Genomic DNA, 19,483 nt, shown 5'->3' with positions numbered 1-19,483 from the left:
AGCTCAGTTGGTAGAGCACTTGCCCACGAAAGGCAAAGGTGCCGGTCCGACACACAGTTTTAATCTGCCAGAAAGTTTCAACAGTAATCCAGTTTTAAACGAAAAGGCAGTCTCTGTTGCAGGTACTTACTTTAAAATTGACGCGTGTAGCTCCTCCTCGGAACTTCTTTGCTAGCGTAAACCGCTCCATTCACTGTTTTCTTTTTGAATAGTGCGGTTTACGTTGTCAAAGAAATTCAGAAGATACGCCACTAGGGTGAAACGCGTTAATTAAAAAAAAATACCTGCAACAGACTGCCTTTTTATTCGGAAGTCATGTCTCGTGGGATTGTTCTTGGTTTTCCTTATTTGCTTGCTATTTGGATCTTGTTAGTAAGTATCCTAATGCGATCTATCACATCAGCTGTCTGAGCTGAGAAAATTATAGAAATTCTACACTAAATTTTGTATATAGCTGCGTTTGGTCGTCAACAATGATTAAACGAGGAAAACTTTATTATTTTTGGTTATATTTTGCACAGTGGCATACTTATGGTGAAACGTATATGATGCTTTAAAACGACTGTGAATAATACGTTACGAAGAGCGTAGTCACAGCTTCATAACTTCCATTAGTTGTTGACGTCTACGTATCTGTTGCCAAACAACTGTAATAACGAGTACTCGTTCAGCATTCATACACCTTGCACTTTCTGCTATCCTGTTCGGCAGGTTTCAGCGTGCTTCGCGGCCTGCACGGAACATACCAAATATTTAAAAGCTATCTCTAAGCTCTAACTTGATCATGTTGAGCCCACAGTTGACATTAATGTTAATAATTAATGAGAAACAACTCAGCTGTGTTATAACACCTTCTTGTGTTGCGACCGGTTTCGTTTCTTTGAACATCTTCAGGTTGGCTGCAGTTAAGAAAACAGGAAATTAGGCTAAAGCTGCAGTATCCTTCGAACAGAACTGGAGACTCGCACTCAACACAGTTGTGCTGAAGTCATGATATAAATGATCTGGTTGTCGTATGTAATGCTACAGACCAAATCCAAGAATACTGATCGTAAAACGTTCTGACGACCGATTGGCAAAGTATGGCGACCCGATACTACATGCTGTGTACAGGAAACTGCCTTGCCCTAGACAGAGGTAAACATGTAAACAGTATAACCCGACCACGATGTTATTGCACCTGGCCTCCCGTGGCCGTCACCGGAAACACGCGGTGATGTTACAGTAAACAAGTACAGTGATGACTGAGGAAAACGCATCGCACTGTGAATGATTCAAAGACACCTGTGTTTATATTATCAAGTGGTTCTGAAATATCACGATAAAAACTAACGATGAATCGAACGAAACGACCTCCCTTCTAGGTGAAATAATATTGTGGTCGAATAATACTCGAATTTGGCCTCGGTCCAGTGCTATAGTCTACTGTGCGATCATAATCGTTACAAGCAATTACGAAACTTAAGTACAGAACTAATACTAAAGAGTGCGCAATTAATGGAAACAGCTGAAAAGTAGAACCGAACAGACTGTGTTATTTTCGTCCGGTTCCACTTTCAGTTGTTTGCATTACTTGTGCCCTCTTTAATATTAGTTTCGTTCATAATGTTTCGTCATTGCTTGGAACGATTATGATCGCACAGTCGACCATAACGCTCGACAGAGACTAAATACTGAGTTTACGTGTAAACTCTGTCCTGTAGCGCCACTGTCTAGTTGTTTATTGTATGCAACATGCCGCATCGTCTCGCAAATACTTCTGCCAAGCGGTCCGCTGAATGTTTGCGATCATTGCTCTAGGATGTTGTCTGTAACATCACATACCACAAACAGAGCATATATGTATTCACTTCAGCACAACTCCGTGAGGATTTCGTACAAAGTTTTTACCAGTGCGAGTCACCTATTTTATTCGTTAAGATGCTGTAGCTTTATCCTAACTTTCTGTTTAGTGTACCTACATCTCCATACGTACATACTTCGCAAGCTACCGTACGGTGTATGGTTACTTCCCTGGCGTACTCTTGAGGATACCCTTGTACCACTGCTAGTCGCTTTCTTCCCTGTTCCACTCGCACACAGAGCAAGGGTAAAATGACTGCCTATATGCCTCCACATGAGCCCTTATTTCTCTTATCTTTGTCGTCCTTAGGCGAAATTTATGTTGACGGCGGTAGGTTCATTCTACAATCAGCTTCAAATGCAGGTTCTCTAAATTTTCTCAACAGTGTTCCTCGAAAAGTACGTCGCCTTCTCTCCAGTCATTCCCATTTAAATTCCCGAAGCATCTCTCTAAACACTTGCGTGTTGTTCGAACCTATCGGTAACAAATAGAGCAGCCCGCCTCTGAAATGCTTCGCTGTCTTATTCTAATCCAACTTGGTGCGGATCCAAACACTCAAGCAGTATTCAAGAACCGGTCGCAGCAGCGTCCTATATGCGGTCTCCTTCACAGATCACCACACTTTCCTAAAAATTCTGCCAATAAACCGAAGTCGACCATTCGCATTCCCTACCACAGTCCTCACATACTCGTTCCATTTCATATCACTTCGCAACGTAACACTCAGATATTTAAACGATATGACTATGTCAAGCAAGACACTACCTACACTGTATCCAAACGTCATGGGTTTGTTTCTCCTTCTCGCCCGCATTAACTTACACTTTTCTGTATTTAGAGCCGGTGCCATTAATCACACCAACTAGAAATTTTGGCTAAGTTATCTTGTCATCCTACAGTCAATCATCTTCGACACATTCCGTAGACCACAGCATCGTCAGCAGCCAACTGCAGATTGCTGCTCACCTTGTTCAGTCAGATCGTTTGTCTATAGAAAATGATACGGGTTCTATCACACTTCACCGTGGCACTCTTGACGATACCCTAGTCTCTGATGAACGCTCGCCGTCTGTAACAACAAACTGTGTTACATTACGTAAGAAGCCTTTCAGGCACTCGTACCTCTGGGAACCTATTCCGTATGCTCGTACCTTCGTCTGCTCTGGGGCACCGTGTCAAATGCTTTACGGAAATATAAGAAATATGGAATTCTGCCCGGTGTGCTTCATACAATATATCACGTGAGAAAAGGGGCAGCCCGAAGACATTCATAGAAATGAAACCGGTCGTAACACAAAAAAATGTGTAATAATATGGCTGCGATGCTTTTCATTACTCAATAATAGTTTTGCCTACTATTGGGTGCAGTACACAACGTATGGTTCTAACCTACAGAGCAGCTACGGCGACCTCCAAAGAGCGCAGACGAAAGCAGCCAAGGGAAGGTCGTTAAACTTCCCTGCTGGGAATTCCCGCCCGCGAGCTTTGAATCGGTGCCAAATGTGTTATGCAGTCGGTATGCGGGCGAGCGCAGCCTTCGTAGTGACTCCGCAGTATGCCAGAGACGGTTGTCGGCCTCGGCCAAGACAGCGGCTGTACTGTATGGTGCTATGCTGTGACGTTTGTGTTTGCGACTCGTATTGACCAAGGCCGTCTCCGTTGACACCTGTGTCCTGAGCTTGGCCTGTCCTCCCGTCGTTGGAAGCGGCGGTCGCAAAGCATCATTATGTCCGTATCCCGCTTCTTACGTAAACATATACACTGAAGTGACAGTGATAGTGATATGTACATGCAGAGATGGTAGTAGTATTGCGTACACAAGGTATAAAAGGGCAGTGCGTTGGCGGAGCTGTTATTTGTATTCAGGAGAGTCGTGTGAAAAGGTCTGCGACGTGTTTATGGCCGTACAACGGGAGCTAAAAGACTTCGAACGCGGAATGGTAGTTGGAGCTCGATCAGGGGATATCCCGTTCCGGAAATCGTTGAGGAATTCAGTATTCTGATATACACAGTGCCACGATTCTGCCGAAAATATAAAATTTCAGGCATTACCTCTCACCATGGACAACCCATTCTCTGGCGGCCTTCACTTAACGATTGAAAGCAGTGGCGTTTGCGTAGAGTCGCCAGTGCTAACATTCAAGCAACACTACGTGAAATAACAGCAGAAATCTGTTATGGCAGTGAGGCGAACTATGGCGCTAATGGGCTATGGCAGCAGACCACCGACTCGAATGTTGATGCTAACACATCACCTGCAGCCCCTCTCCTTGGCTCGTGACCATATCGCTTGGACCCTAGACGACTGGAGAACTGTGGCGTAGTCAGATGACTCCCGATTTCACTTGGTAAAGGCTCATGGTAGGGTTGGAGTGTGACACAGATCCCACGACGCCACGGTCCCAATTTATCAACAAGGCACTGTGCAAGCTGGTGGTGCCTGCCTAATGGCGTGAGCTGTATTTACATGGAATGGACTGCTTCCTCTGGTCCAACTGAGCCGATCAGCGATCGGAAATGGCTGTGTTCGCCTACTTGGAGACCATTTTCAGCCATTGATGGACTTCATTTTCCCAAATAACGATGAAATTTTTATGGATGACAATGCGCCATGACACTGGGCCAAAGTGGTTCTGGACAATTCGAGCGAATGATTTGACCACCCAGATCGCCTGATAGAGTACCATCGAACATTTATGGAACATAATGGAGAGGTAAGTTCGTGCACAACTTCCTGCATCGCCAACACTTTCGCAGTTATGGACGGCTGTAGAGGCAGTATGGCTCAATATATCTTCAAGGAACTTCAAACGACTTCTTGAGTTCATGCCACGTCGAGTTGCTGCACTACGCCAGGCAAAAAGAATTTCGACACGGTATTAGGAGATATCCCGTGACTTTTGTAACCTCAGTATAAATGCAGTGTGTTAAAAAAAAGAGGTCTAGTACTCATCTAAACAAGAAAAATAAATGTATTAGATGTGTGTCCGGAGATCTCGTCACTTGTTAGATGCCGAAAGACGTTTAGTTACGGATACGAGTACAAAAATAGTTAAATTGGCTCTGAGCACTATGGGACTTAACTTCTGACGTCATCAGTGCCCTAGAACTTAGAACAACTTAAACCTAACTAACCTAAGGACATCACACACATCCATGCCCGAGGCAGGATTCCAACCTGCGACCGTAGCGGTCGCGCGGTTCCAGACTGTACCGCCTAGAACCGCTCAGCCACTCCGGTCGGCGATACGAGTACAGTCGTTGCCTTGGCGTTCTGTCAAAAGTTCAGGCAGAATGTTTAGATGTCTTTCTGTATCATAGCACTTCAGGTACAGATTAGTTGAGCTTTAAGCCGTCCTCTCACGGGACGTGTAAATTGTAAACGCACGAGGACAAGGAGGTGGAATTGCAGGTTCCACTACACTCCGTAGGGTGAAATGAAGATTCTGGCATGTCAGATTTCTGCCTCGTGGAGAGGAACGTGGCCAATGAGATACGATATCGTTTTCATTTCACAGAGAGAACTGAGAAGCCGTCTTGTTGTATTGGATTAAACTACGTATTTGGTTGGTCTTCTTTATCATAGAGTACGTAGTATGAATATAAGCTGTTCCAAAGCATCAGCACTTTGAGAATTTCTCTAAAACGCGTTATTCGTTGTAATAAATTGACACAAAACTACATACCGGTAGATAAAGGCTTGTTGTGTTGACGTTTTTAGTTTTATAACTTGCGTGCTATAAAAATGTACCGTTTCAGTGCTGCTGCACAATGAGCTATCAAAAGTGCGTAGATTTGATACAATCTGTTTTAGTTAACGCCAAATAATGATAGTTTTATATACAGTCTTTCGACAGTGTATACCCTGTCCAGGGGCCTGTCTGCCATGATGATGCCACAGGTTAGTTGATACAGTCATGACCTGTGAAGCGAAAAGTAACAAGTATTCAATCACCTCCTTCCAGACGTTAGTATTTCACCTTTTGTTTCCTAAAAGATGCTGTTGATTTCAAATGATTCAAATGGCTCTAAGCACTATGGGACTTCACATCTGAGGTCATCAGCCCCCTAGAACTTAGAACTACTTAAACCTAACCAACATAAGGACATCACACACACACACCCATGCCCGAGGCAGGATTCGAACCTGCGATCGTAGCGGTCGCGCGGTTCCAGACTGTAGCGCCTAGAATCGCTCGGCCACAACGGCCGGCTGCTGTTGATTTAATAGGACTGTTACCTCCTGTAGTCCATGTTATTTATTATAGATAATGTATTTGTTTACTTTTTGCAAAGGCCAACGGCTAGAATGTTCCCCAGTGTTCAGAGATCCTAACGTAGCTGCCAGTTAGTGAAAAATACATATACATATCTCTTGGTTTTATGGTGCGCCTCATGTTTGTATATTGACAGTAAATATCTTTTTCAGTTATGATGAGCGGCCTAGAAAAAATCTCCCCTTCCATTCGAATGAAATTACGAAACAAACCTCAATCGTGAAATCCATGTGGTGAAGTACGTTACTTCAGAGAGACGGTAGTCGGTGCATCATCGACAATATGAATACTGTGAACGCACAAACTGGCATTAGACAGTATATTTTAACTATATTTAATTTGAAAACTAAAATTGGAAGGTGATTGCATTGAGTTAATGAGTTACTTCTAATAGTGTGTATGTCAGATTTTGTAAAGTGTTATTTGTTACTGAAGCGATCTACGAGTCCAGAATCTTTTTAGTGATTTCCTCCGCTTTTTCTTCTACTATCGTCCGCCTGCTTAGCCGAGTGGTAACGTGCTTGCCTACCATGCACCGGGCCGGGGTTTGATTCGCGGCCGGGTTGGAGATTTTTCTCCGCCCGTGGACTGGGTGCTGTGTTATCATCATCAATCATCTCATCATCGCCGAAGCGCAAGTCGCCCAACCTGGCGTCACCTGAAATAAGACTTGCAACCCGGCGGCCGAATTTCCCTGGACGGGGCCTTCCGGCCAACAATGCTACACGATCATTTTATTTCATTTCTTCGAGTATCGCAGCTGTTTTGCGCGCCACAATTTTCGTAGAACAATTATGTAATTTAAGGAATGATATTATCCTACTAAGTGTAGACAAGCATTTTGAAGTGTCAGCAGTAGAGATACCAGCTGTAGATATGCCCAAAAAACTAATTGTACTATGTGTATACCGTTCTCCCAGTGGTGATTTAGAAACATTCTTTTCAAAACTTATGCAAAGCCTAGAACAAGTGTCATCCCTGAAAAGTAATATACTCTTGTGTGGTGACTTAAACATTAACACAGCTAAGGCAGATGAAACCAGTAACACTTTTCTGAATAGTTTTGGCATGTCCTCTTTAGTTAATTGTGCAACAAGAATAACCAAACACTCAACATCTACCATTGACCATGTAGCTACAGATATAGGTGGGGAAAACTGTGTCATAACTGTCAAAAATCTTGGACTGTCAGATCATTTATGCCAAATCATAAAAGTAAAAGCTTCTGTAGAAAAACCAGTAAACCTCCACATGTTTAAAAGAGTCTACTCAGACGCAGCAATACAAAAATTTTGCTTACAATTAAGACATGAAAGATGGGAAGAAATATATTCAGAAAATAATGTGAATCAGAAATTCTCCAAATTCATGTTGGAGTTTAAGATAATATTCGAAGAAGCCTTCCCCAAAGCACTAAGTTCTACTGGAACATCCACCAAAAATAAGTTGATTACCACAGGAATTAGAAAATCTGCCCAAACTTTTAAATACCTAAACTCTATAAAAAACAACAACAGTGATCCAGATTTTCTTCATTACTACAGAAACTACAAAAAAATCTATAGGAAGGTGCTCAATGTTGCAAAAAAAAAAAAAAGGCCAATGATAGACTAATAAATCTAGCTAAAAAAAAAGTAAAGCTACATGGACTATAGTGAAACAAGAGACAGGAACAGCAACACAAAGGCAAATAAACACCCAAATCAGGAACAAAGAAAACCTAACAAGTACCCCAAAAGAACTAGCAAACTTTGTTAATTCTTACTTTAGTAGTATAGCTACAAAGTTACAGGAAAATTTTTCAAAATCTCATAATCCACGAACACGGGAATATACATCAAATTCAATGGTATTGCTACCCACTACTGAGGAAGAAGTATGTAATGTGGTAAGGAAATTAAAGAGCAAAAATTCAGCAGGTTTAGATGAAATTCCAATGTCTGTGCTGAAAAAATGCATAAATAGTATCAAAGCCCCCCTAACCAATATCATAAATGAATCTTTCAAAGCCGGTTGTTTCCCTGATTATCTGAAACATGCAAAAATTTTACCTCTACACAAAAAAGATGATGTAGAAAACATTGAGAACTACAGGCCAATTGCCCTACTGTCATCATTTTCCAAAATAATAGAGTCCATAATGAAGAACAGACTTATGAGCTATCTAAACAAATACAACCTTCTTTCAAATGACCAATTTGGTTTCAGACCAGGCAGAGATACAGAAATGGCAATAGCACATTTCACTAAAGTGGTTCTAGAAGCACTGGATGAAGGCAACTATGTATCTGGCATATTCCTTGACCTGTCAAAGGCCTTTGATACAGTTGACCACCAGAATCTATTACTTAAGTTAGAAGCACTAGGAGTAAGAGGGGTAATCAACAAATGGTTCCATTCATACCTTAAAAATAGAGTACAGTGGGTAGAGATCTCGCATGTCTCCAGTAGATCAAAGTTCATAGAAAAACACCTGTCAGATCCACAGCATATTAATATTGGGGTCCCTCAGGGAAGTGTGCTGGGTCCGGTGTTGTTCTTGATTTATATAAATGACTTTCCACAATATATCCGACATGGAGAGAAGATATTGTTTGCCGATGACAGCAATATTATAATCACCAGTGAGACATCAGCACAAATGTTGGAAAATTGTAATGAATCACTGAAAGATGTCTACAAATGGTCTACAGAGAATAAAGTGAACTTAAATATTAAGAAAACAAATAGCATACGCTTTAGAATAAACAGAAAAAACAGTCCCCTAAAGTTAAAGCTACATAACACCTCTGTAGACGAAGTGCCCACCACAAAATTCCTAGGGTTGCATATTGACAGCCAGCTTAGGTGGAGTGAACATGTTAAAAAACTCACAAAAAAGATATCTACAACGTGTTACGCACTTAGAGTTCTCTCCTCAGTATGCAGCGATGAATGTCTAAGAACTGTATATTTTAGCTATGTACATTCAGTCATAAGCTATGGGATAATTTTCTGGGGAAATAATGTACTCAACTTACAAACAGTTTTTAAAGTGCAGAAGAGAGCAGTGAGAATTATAACTAAAAGCAGTAAGTGGGCTCACTGCAGAGAACTATTCAAAATACTTGGTATTCTAACTGTTCCCTGTTTATTTATGTTCCACACTATAGTATATATAAAGAAAAATATAGTGAATTATAGTACAAACAGCATTTTACACAGCTATAGCGCAAGAACAAGCCACTGCCTTCATCTAGATAGGAGAAACAAGCATAAGACCCAAAAAAGTTTCTTGTATCAGGGTGTAAAATTGTATAACAAGCTGCCACAGGAAATCAAAGAAATTAACAGCATGTACTGTTTCAGAAAAACTCTTAAACTGTATTTTCAGGAACACTGTTTTTACACAGTAAGTGAATATTTAAATGTTTGAATGTAATTTAAGTGACATAATGACATTGTATTGTATATTCTGTAAATGTATAACAAGCTGCACAGGACATCAAAGAAATTAACAACATGTACTGTTACAGAAAACCCTTAAACTATATTTTCAGGAACACTGTTTCTAAACAATAAGTGAATATTTAATTGTTTGAATGTAATTTAAGTGATAAATGTCATTGTATTTGTATACTCTGTAAATGCATATAAAAGTGTCAATGTATCTGCAAAAATCACTGTATCCAAACTGACAACATCCATACATTGCAAAATGTCTACGGATGGCTAATCAAATAAATAAATAAATAAATAAATAAATAAATACGCACGAGATGCCGCAGACTGCCGCTGAGATAGCAAATCGCGATGAGGTACGGTCCGTGAGATACTGCAGGTGGTTTCAACGCGACGACGGACACCACCACGCGTGGCATGCTTTGCGATGAGAAACACGTTCAGTGTGAGGACGGCTTTAGATAGTTACCGTACGTGATTCCGATTACTTGCTACTGTAAGTTATTGTCGGGTTAGTCTCATTTTGCAGTACACTACTCGCTACTCTGGGTATGTGTGGTGGTGTCTTACTACTGCAAACGACACTTTTGTCTTTATTGTAACGTACTATTTTTTCGGAAGAATGGTTCATTACGATTTTATCATTTCCACTACTGCTCCACAAGTGACAAGGTGAATAAAACTTCCCATTACAGTGTAGCAAATGGAAGTAGACTGCCAGCATATGCTCTCTGTTCCACCAACTTTCCCAGCCTGTTAGGGACACAGATTCTCCAGCAGCCGAAAATGTTAACAGCGGGATGCCTCGCTCAGCCTGCACTCCTGTGATGAAGGAGAATGTGCTACATTTAGTGGACGAAAATCCTGTAACCACTGGGCGACGATTAGCAGCAGTTGAAGTAGCGCTTGTCCTCTTGTTTGGTTGGGTGGTCCTTCATGAACAACTGCTGTACTGCAAAGAGTGTGTGACCTCTTACTCTTTAGATTATTCCAGCATTTGCCTTAGCGCTTTGGGGAAGCTATTGAAAACCTGGACGACTGGACAGAGATTTGAACTGCTTTCCTCCAGAATGTGAGGAGCCGCCTTGTTTGGTGAAAGTAAATAAAATCAGACCAAGACGACTTAATTGGAAGTAGGTAGGTGACATCAGAAAACATATAGTAGCAACATAGATGACTGTAGCTGAATGGTATAATGTATGGTTATGTTCAGAGACAGTCATTATCCGGCATACATTGGTGATGACAAGGATGACGACGATGATGATGAGGAGAATAGGATAGGATGATGACTCTTTTTTGGTCATGTCATGACTGTAGCATTATTCATCAAAGCTGGGCTCACTAACTGAATCATTTATGCATTTCACAACATGAAACAGAATCCCACCATGTTCGACAGAGCTGGGCAGTCATTGCTTCAAAGATGTAAAGTAGGTACAGCAGCAAGACTCAGCTCAGACTGTTGTTAAAGCCTCTTGTGAATTAATTTGAACATGTCTTCCATAAAATATCATTTTTATTACTTTAAATTCTCTGAAGCTTGAGGAAGCTTCATTTGCATAATATACAATACCTTATAGAAGAGATCATGAACAATGTTCATTAAAAAAAGTAATTCTGTGTGACATAATATCGCAAGGCACTAGACGAGCGGCCCAAGGCACTTTAGAGTCCATCAGTGTATAGAGAAAGAGTGACAATGGTAAATATTAATAGTGTGTCCAGTGACTGGCCAAGCACACCTTTAGGTCTGTACAGAGAAAGTCGGTGGAGGTGACGAGGAAAGGCACTGAAGTAAGGAATTCGCCTAAAAAACAGTATTAGCACTAACCAAAAGCTTTTGGAACAGTTGTGGTTGCCTTTCAGTGTCTGTGGCATGAATGTGTAGTTAACATGTTAAAAGAACTTTGCAGGTTTACCATAAACTTATGAGACTGACGTACTTTGATAATTTCTATGGTAAATCAGTCAATTACTCCAGTCTTTATTCTGTATGTGCACATCCGTAATTTGTCTTTTTATCTGCATAGTTTAAATCCTAACTCAACAAATCCATTCTATTCCGGGGACTACTGACTTATTCATTGTTGTAATGTCATATAGGTTACAGCTCCATGTTCTTACATACAAGGAATGAGCACTGTGTTGCACTGATCTCTTATCTTGATTTGAGCCTTTAATGATATCATTGGAACAAGTCACTAGTAAAGCACTAGTAGCACTGATAGTAAAAGGCAGCAGTCAGGGACTAAGGGTTGCTAGAGTGGTAGAGTGTAATCATTGATGGATAAAAAGCCATTGTAAGACACCTATCTGAATAAATTATAATTATTGAAAAATAAAGTGTTCTGTGATTGTATCTGGAAGACTGTAAGTATTTGCTCCCTTATCTTCTTCGTATAAACTTCTCTTCTCCTTTCCATCACTGCCTCTGCTAAGTATGCTAGTAGACTTTCTCCCTCTCACTACATTAAAGAGAAATAAGCAGATACCAACCCTTAGCGCTTTCATTGTCCTGAAAGCACCACACAGCCCACATCTTTATACAAGGTTGGTGGGACACTGCAAGGTTTCGTCATTATGCTTTTTTACTGAAGGTCATGAAATTTTACTTAACCTTCAGTTCTATGCGACAGTAAATAATTAAAGTAATAACAAACTCATTCTAAAACTTCTGTGCATTTTTTGTACGTATCTTCTAAATTAAAATATTTTTACAGTGCCACAACTCATTTTTGTAAACAACATGATGAGTCTGGAGTGGTTTGTAAGCTAGTTGGTGAGGAAGTAAATATTTTGATATATCATTTTGGAATTGGTTACAGTTTCGGCCAAATCATTGTCCATTCACACCACATTCGCATTTCTCAACCACTGCCAGAATGGAAAAGATAAATTAAGTGCACTCATATTACTAGAAGACATATACTTGTAGTCTTGTAGAGTTGTCCACATATCAGTGTCAAAAATACTTTAAGCAAAGAAAAAAATGAAAGATGAGGTATTAATTTGAAGAAAGTCATGACTATAAACCATGAAGAGCTGCAGAGAATTTATACATGTATTCATTACCAGTCTTGATCAACTGACCATCAGGAGAAATGTGCTCTCCACACAGAGGCATGGAATACAAACTATGAACTAAGATGTGTTGATGCAGTTTGCTCTTGACAGTAGTGTCAGTGATCTGAGACAGTTATTATTTTATTTCATTACCACTGCAGCAAGAAAGATTTCAAACCGGTCATGTAAATAATTGTATATTGCCTTTAGAATGAATTTTCACTCTGCAGTAGTGTGTGTGCCGATTTCAAACTTCCTGGCATATTACAACTGTGTGCCAGACCAGGGTTTGAACCTGGGACCTTTGCCTTCTGTGGACATGTGCCCCACTGTGTGAGCAGTCCAGGCATGACTCACAATCTTATGGCAGTGCCTCAACTCCTAGCTTCCAGACTTCACAGAAATGGTCTGGGGTATCTTGCGAGACTAAGTGTGTTGTGAATCATGCTTGGATGGCTCAGATGGTACCTCATCTGTCTGCAAAAGTCAATGCTCACAAATTGTAAGTCTTGCTTTGGCACATAGTTTCTGTTTCATGTTGCCTCATAATAACTCGTTGGTCGAACGTGGTAGTGAATAAAGGATTATTTCATCAGCAGCTCTTAGTGGTTTAAAAAATGCAATTTTGTTAAAACATAATGGCTTAAGGCCCTGTCAACATCAAGGAAACTATACTGAGCACAAGCTGGGGAGGGAAGCAGCTGTTACCATGCAGGCATTTGATTAAGCTACTTAAAGAAACTATGGATAGATGGAAAGATTTGAACTGCCAACATCTTGAGTGCGAGTCCACTATGCAAACCACTCTGCCATCTTGCTCAGTTTGTCATGAAGAGCAAGACCTACATAACATTTGCACGGTTATTATGTTTCAGGCAACACTTGCACAAAGTAAATGTAGCTTTCACCAACAATGGCACTGTCCGGTACCAGGATGATGCGTCCTTCACCTTTGTGCCCGAGTTGTCTGTTGGCGGACTCAACACCACGAAGCTGCGTCTCATCAACATGCCACTGGTGGTGAGTCACATCTGCATTAGTGAGAGAAACTTAGACTCATCAATAGCTGAACAGTTGGCTGCAAAATATGGTAGATTCCATCCTGAGACAATTTTGAGTTACATGCACTATCCTGTGTGACAAAAAAAACTTAGTCAATTCAAGAATCATTAGTCCTCTTGTTCCTCAATAGATGAAGCCTCTTCTTATTATTTTTTTCACAAGAAATAGGTAGCTCCTGGGTTACATCCTTCTGCGTCAGGCGACTGATGGAGGGTTATTTTGTTTATAGAAAAGTTACGCAACTGTGTTAAATGAATAGCAGATTGTTTTCTGATAAGGATAATACTGTATACTGTATATTGTTGATAGAATAGAGTGAGTCAGAAGAGGAAAGAATATTTAGCTCTAACAATATAGACAAGCCCACTGATCAGGAAGAAATTGCATTTAGCAAAGATGTTATGGACAGAAATCAAAAGCTTAGACAAAGCAAAATTTTTAAAATGATGTGTAATGAAATGATGGATGACTGATGGCAAGACATACAAAACTGTAAATGTCAAATGTAAATTATTCCGAATTACTGGCCATGATTGTGCTAAGCTGGGTTTCCCCCAAACACTGTACAAAAACTTTCAACTAAACAACTTTTTTCCCATAATTTTTCTGCATTGACTGGACCAGATACCGTAGCTCCAAACGAGTTTTACTAGATACCTATTTCCATACCAAACATTTGTGGGTTTGTTTCTTCTTTGTCAGTAACAGAATAAATTATTCAGCTAAAAGTTGTGCAACCATATTAAGTCCTGTACAGGGAAAAACTAGTTTCATTCAAAGCTTAGCTTACTGGTAAGATTTTACCGACACCAATTACACCCCCCCCCCCCCCCCGCCCCCCTGCCCCCCCCCCCCCGCCCCCATGAGTATCTGCACCTTTCACCATAATGAAAGCCATGTAAGTAGCACTTTGAATAGTTTCTGTAACTTTTATAAAGTAAATACATGAAAGTTAGTTAATGCAGTGAATTTTATAAAGTTACTGAATTACATTAATACAATACTGTAATAAAAACTCTCTAAGTTATCCAGTTAATTACCAGTATCTGCAGAAAATAATGTGGGGGGTGAACTCACTGAGCTTATACTGAACTTGAGCAGTTTGTGATGAAAAGGTAATATGCTTTTATTGCTGTAGAAAAGAAAGGTCCAAATCCAGGTACAACAACAGCTGACCGGCGTGAGCAATTTGCTCAGTTTGTGCTAAATACATTTTAGAATTTCGAAGGGATTTGTTTCCACCTTGGAATCATCCATGTAATGACCAAGCAATAGTACAAATTGGACAGGCACAGTGTACACCATGTAATTCGAGCAAAACTGGCCTACAACAGTGGTTCTGCATGGGCCTTATATACATTTTGCTATAATGTCAGTGTGTGTTAAAACCAGAAAGTTAATGAAATTTGACATAAATTCAAACAGAAAATGACATATTATGAATTGCAAAATAAAATGTCATTAGGCAATAAATGAATCTTGTTACAGAAGAGTCTCATTCACAGTGAAAGTAGTCAGCCATGTAAATGTAACAAACATATTGCATTTTAGTGGATTTTTTGGAAAATATCAAATATAATTTCTTCCTAGCATGTTCTCTAGCTTCAGTAAAAATTTACTTCATTTCAGTAATAACAGTTTTCCAAAAATCAATATGGAAGTTCCTTGAAGTAGTTAGTTATGTTTTAGCCTTTTTGTTAATAACACATTTCACACCAGCAGGAAAATGCTTTGCAGTTACATAGTAAGACTCATATCTTAATTTAATTTGGCTTTTTATTCACAAATAACATCTGATTTAAAATATGTGTCACAGAAAAATATCACAACCTTATTTTAGTGGTTTTAAGTAAACGGCATGATTTAAAACATTTGTACCAATTAAAGAGTAAGGATCGTAAGGAATACATTGTACAGATTTATTTCATAAAAACAGTTCAAAAGTGTAATGTTACCTATATTACCCATATTTGTCTATGCTTAGGATTACTGTTGATATGTTATTAGCATTTCAATTAATCAAAAATAAGTGAGAATCTGGTGGTAATAAATTTTAAAGAAGTGGGAAAGATCCTTATTGATAAGTTTCAATTTCCAACTTCAGCATATGCAAATGCTAACTTGCATGTAAGTGCAGTGGTGGGAGGATGTACAGTAACTAATTGATGTCTGTGGAAACCTGGCTTAAGTGAAAAATGACACAAAGTAACTTGGCACCTGTACAGGCACACATTCTCAGCACTGGGCAGGCCCACCACTTTGTTCACTGATTTTCTTATTCAGGACTCTAGTCAGAGACTGTGAACATAAATTTGTGGTGGGACTGGTATAACCTGTTAATACAGTTGTTTGGAATCATGCTAGCTGTGCGTTAAAAGCTGTGATTGTAGATAGGCCTCAGCTGATGAATTGCAGCTTCCCTACCACGAGTTGGCCACATGCGACAGAACACCCACTAGAACTGTCTTTCCTGTCTTACCATATCACCTGCACAGGTAAGGGATGGATTATTTTATGTGTACTTTAATTATTTCAAAAAGTTGGATAAAAATTTACAACAGTCTGTTTATTCAGGAGGCCTCATTAGTATCAGTCGAGCTCAGTGAAGAACAGATAATAATATGCACTATCAGCCAAGATCTTTCTCAAGCATGTATTCTGTTCATGGTTGCTATGTCGAAAAAAGGCATTTGCATAATTCTGAAGCATGAAATGTTATGACTGTAAATTGTAATCATCTTTAAATCCGTTTTCTAAAAATAGACAAAATGTCTGTTTTGGGGACAGAAAGAGGTAGCTCCAACAATGGGATATGTTCTACGAGATGTAGAAGACGTATTTTGAGCTGAATTACACATTCCACGAGATGTAGAAGATGTATTTTGAAGTGAAAATCCCTTTAAAAATAATTCAAAATCTAGTGATCATACAAAAGAATTGTTTTCTCTATCAACATAGGCATTCCTTTCAATAGAAATAAATTTCTGAATCTTAGTGCAGTGGTAAATATCAAATGAAGAAAAACTGATTTCTTTTCAAGGTAGTTTCTGAGATCTTTAAAAGATTTTAGTGATAAAATATACTGCTATATCAGTTCTATTGTTCCAGCATTAAGACAAATGTGTCATCTATTAAACTGAATGGAAAGAATGAAAAGATAAATATTCTGATGTTTTTTAGTTTAGAGTGTAATTAATTAATTTTATAGTTTACATATTATTTTAGTTTTCAGTGAAAAAAAATAGGATTTGTAAAACATAAGGCACTATTTAACTGCATAAGTTGTATCCCAGATGTGAAGAGAGTTCAAAGAATGTTGGCAAATATTAGAAAATTTGCCATGAAAGTAAATAAAAACTGAAAAACATCTTCAAACATTTTATGTTTGCGACTGAAAATCATCTTCTTCTTATTCTTATTTTCATTCTCTGGCATTACAACCCTGTTAGTATGAGCTTGTTCAACAAGTGTCCTCCATTCTGCCGTCTCCAGGGTAGTTCTCTGCCATCCGTTGACTCTTAAAAGATTTTATATCTTGTTCCACATTCTCTATCCATCACTTTCATGGCTTTCCTCTTTGTCTTCTTCTAGTTGGCCACCATTCCGAAACTCTTTTAGTTGTTTTTCAGTATCCATCCTAAGTGCATGTCCAAGCCAAGCTATTCTCCTACTTTTTATTATTCTTTCAATGTCAGCTCCTTGTATGAGGCGATCCAGCTAAGTGTTTATTCTAGATCTCCAGAAACTATTGTTATCCTGAGGTGTCTCAGGATTCATTAGTGACTATGTTTCACATCCATAGGTTACAACTGGTTTTATCCTTGCGAATTTCCAGTTTCAGCTGTCTATTTAGTAAACTAGTGCCAATAATTTCTTAAGCCTGTGGAAGCACCTATTACTACTTATGATCTGTAGTTTTATCTCAAATGAGATGGAACTTTTTGTCCTATTAACATTAAAATTCAAATAGTCTTAAGTTCTGCACTTGTTCAAGAGGCTTCTTTCAGCTTGTATTGTTGTCTCTAGTGAAGCCGGCCAGAGTGGCCTAGTGGTTCTGGGCGCTACAGTCCGGAACTGCGCGACCGCTACGGTCGCAAGTTCGACTCCTGCCTTGGGCATGGAAGTGTGTGTTGTCCTTAGGTTAGTCAGGTTTAAGTAGTTCTAAGTTCTAGGGGACTGATGACCTCAGCAGTTAAGTCCCCTAGTGCTCAGAGCCATTTTTTTGTTGTCTCTAGTGAAATTCTTCTTCTACTAATAATTACTACATCATCAACATATGCACACACATGGGTTGACTTTGTGCCTATGTGATGAGATATTTGAAGCTTGAGAATGGGGGATCCAAGAGTTAGATTAAAAGGCATTGTAGAGAGAGAGAGAGAGAGAGTGTCCCTTTGCCTGATGCCTTTACTAATGTTAAATCATTCACTTAGTTCTCCATCCACGTACCCTGTTGCCTTGAAACCAGCCAGGGTTTCTGAATAAATGAAACATCCTTACATGGTATAACAAGCAGTAGCAAATGAATTAACATTTGTGCCTTGTAAAAACTATTGATGGCCTGCTTGAAGTCTACATAGTGGTTCTGAAGCTCAATATTGTACTCGTGCTCCTTTTCATGTATTTGCCTCAGCACAAATATCTGATCTGTTGTTGACATATTTGGCTGAAATCCATTCTGATAGTCTCCCAGAACCTCTTCTGCATATGGAACTAACCTTTTGTAGTATTCAGGAGGGTAAATCCTCAGTAATTTGAACAAGAAGTCTTGTCTCCTTTCTTGATTGGATAACCCCTAAGGTCCACTCTTCCAGGACTGTTTTGTGGTTCCATATCAACTCAGTAGATCCCAAATTAGCTTATGAGAACCAGTTCCCCCATTTTAACAGTTCTGCAGTTAATCCATCAGTGCTTGGTGCTTTTTAGTTTTTTATACATTGCACTACATTCGATACTCTCTCTGCTGTGGGGTCTTCTGTCTCTGGATCTGCAGTGTAGTAGAGTGGCTGCTCACTCCTGGTAGGATTGCCCTCCAGAATTCCATTGAAGTATCCTCTGCATCTAATCCAGAACATCTTGCATATCTGTCAGATACAGCTGAAAGTGAATACACAATGTGTGTGTGATAGAAAAGAGAAATATATATCAGTCATATATTAATTCCAATTGTACAGGTAATGTACTGACAGATTTTCCCTTGGATAAAAATGTCATTTTAAAATTTTTCTTTAACTTGGTAATTTTTTTCAGTCTATTGACTTCAAGGTGTCACTTTCAGTGGCTGAACTTGATAGTCCACACACTTTTTCTTGAGAAAATGTTGACTTAAAATATGTTTTTATCAACTTGGGTTAAAAAAAAACCTTTCACCAAAGGCAACATGCTGCAGTGTAGTAGTAAGTTATTCTTTGTTAAGGTAGGCCTAGGGTAAAATATGATCTCAAATAGATGGGGATTTACTAAAACAGTTTACATTTCAAATATATGTATGCTAACTAGGAAATATTTGTTACTGCAGTCAGTGGCAGCCTGTAACATTACAGTCATAGTTCTCTCTCACACGACTCATTTATGGACTCAAGTTTACTTGAATGTTTTTGCTTTTATCATCATCATATTTCATATGTGCTAGTTTTTACTAATAATTATGGTACATCCCATAAACAAATTTGGCACTTGGGTGTCACTCTTGGCATGCTGCTCCAAGTGGCCATATGTCTCTTGGATCTTATGCTCTGGATAGCCAGTATGTACGAGAGAGCAATGCTGTCACGCCATGGACCATTCAATGTGT

General features: G+C 39.4%; 1 protein-coding gene across 1 annotated transcript in view; it reads left to right on the top strand.

Annotated features, from left to right (window-relative positions):
- Positions 1-19,483, top strand: part of LOC124711310 (lysosome membrane protein 2-like) — a 430,303-nt gene that overhangs the window by 359,428 nt on the left and 51,392 nt on the right. The window contains exon 4 of the mRNA XM_047241326.1: positions 13,503-13,647. Coding sequence (XP_047097282.1) covers positions 13,503-13,647 — 145 coding nt within the window. The remainder of the gene's footprint in view (positions 1-13,502; positions 13,648-19,483) is intronic.

This window comes from Schistocerca piceifrons, chromosome 8, assembly GCF_021461385.2.
Source record: "Schistocerca piceifrons isolate TAMUIC-IGC-003096 chromosome 8, iqSchPice1.1, whole genome shotgun sequence".
Taxonomy (NCBI): domain Eukaryota; kingdom Metazoa; phylum Arthropoda; class Insecta; order Orthoptera; family Acrididae; genus Schistocerca; species Schistocerca piceifrons.
The sequence above is the reverse complement of the archived record's forward strand: the minus strand, read 5'-3'. Positions and strand labels throughout refer to the sequence as shown.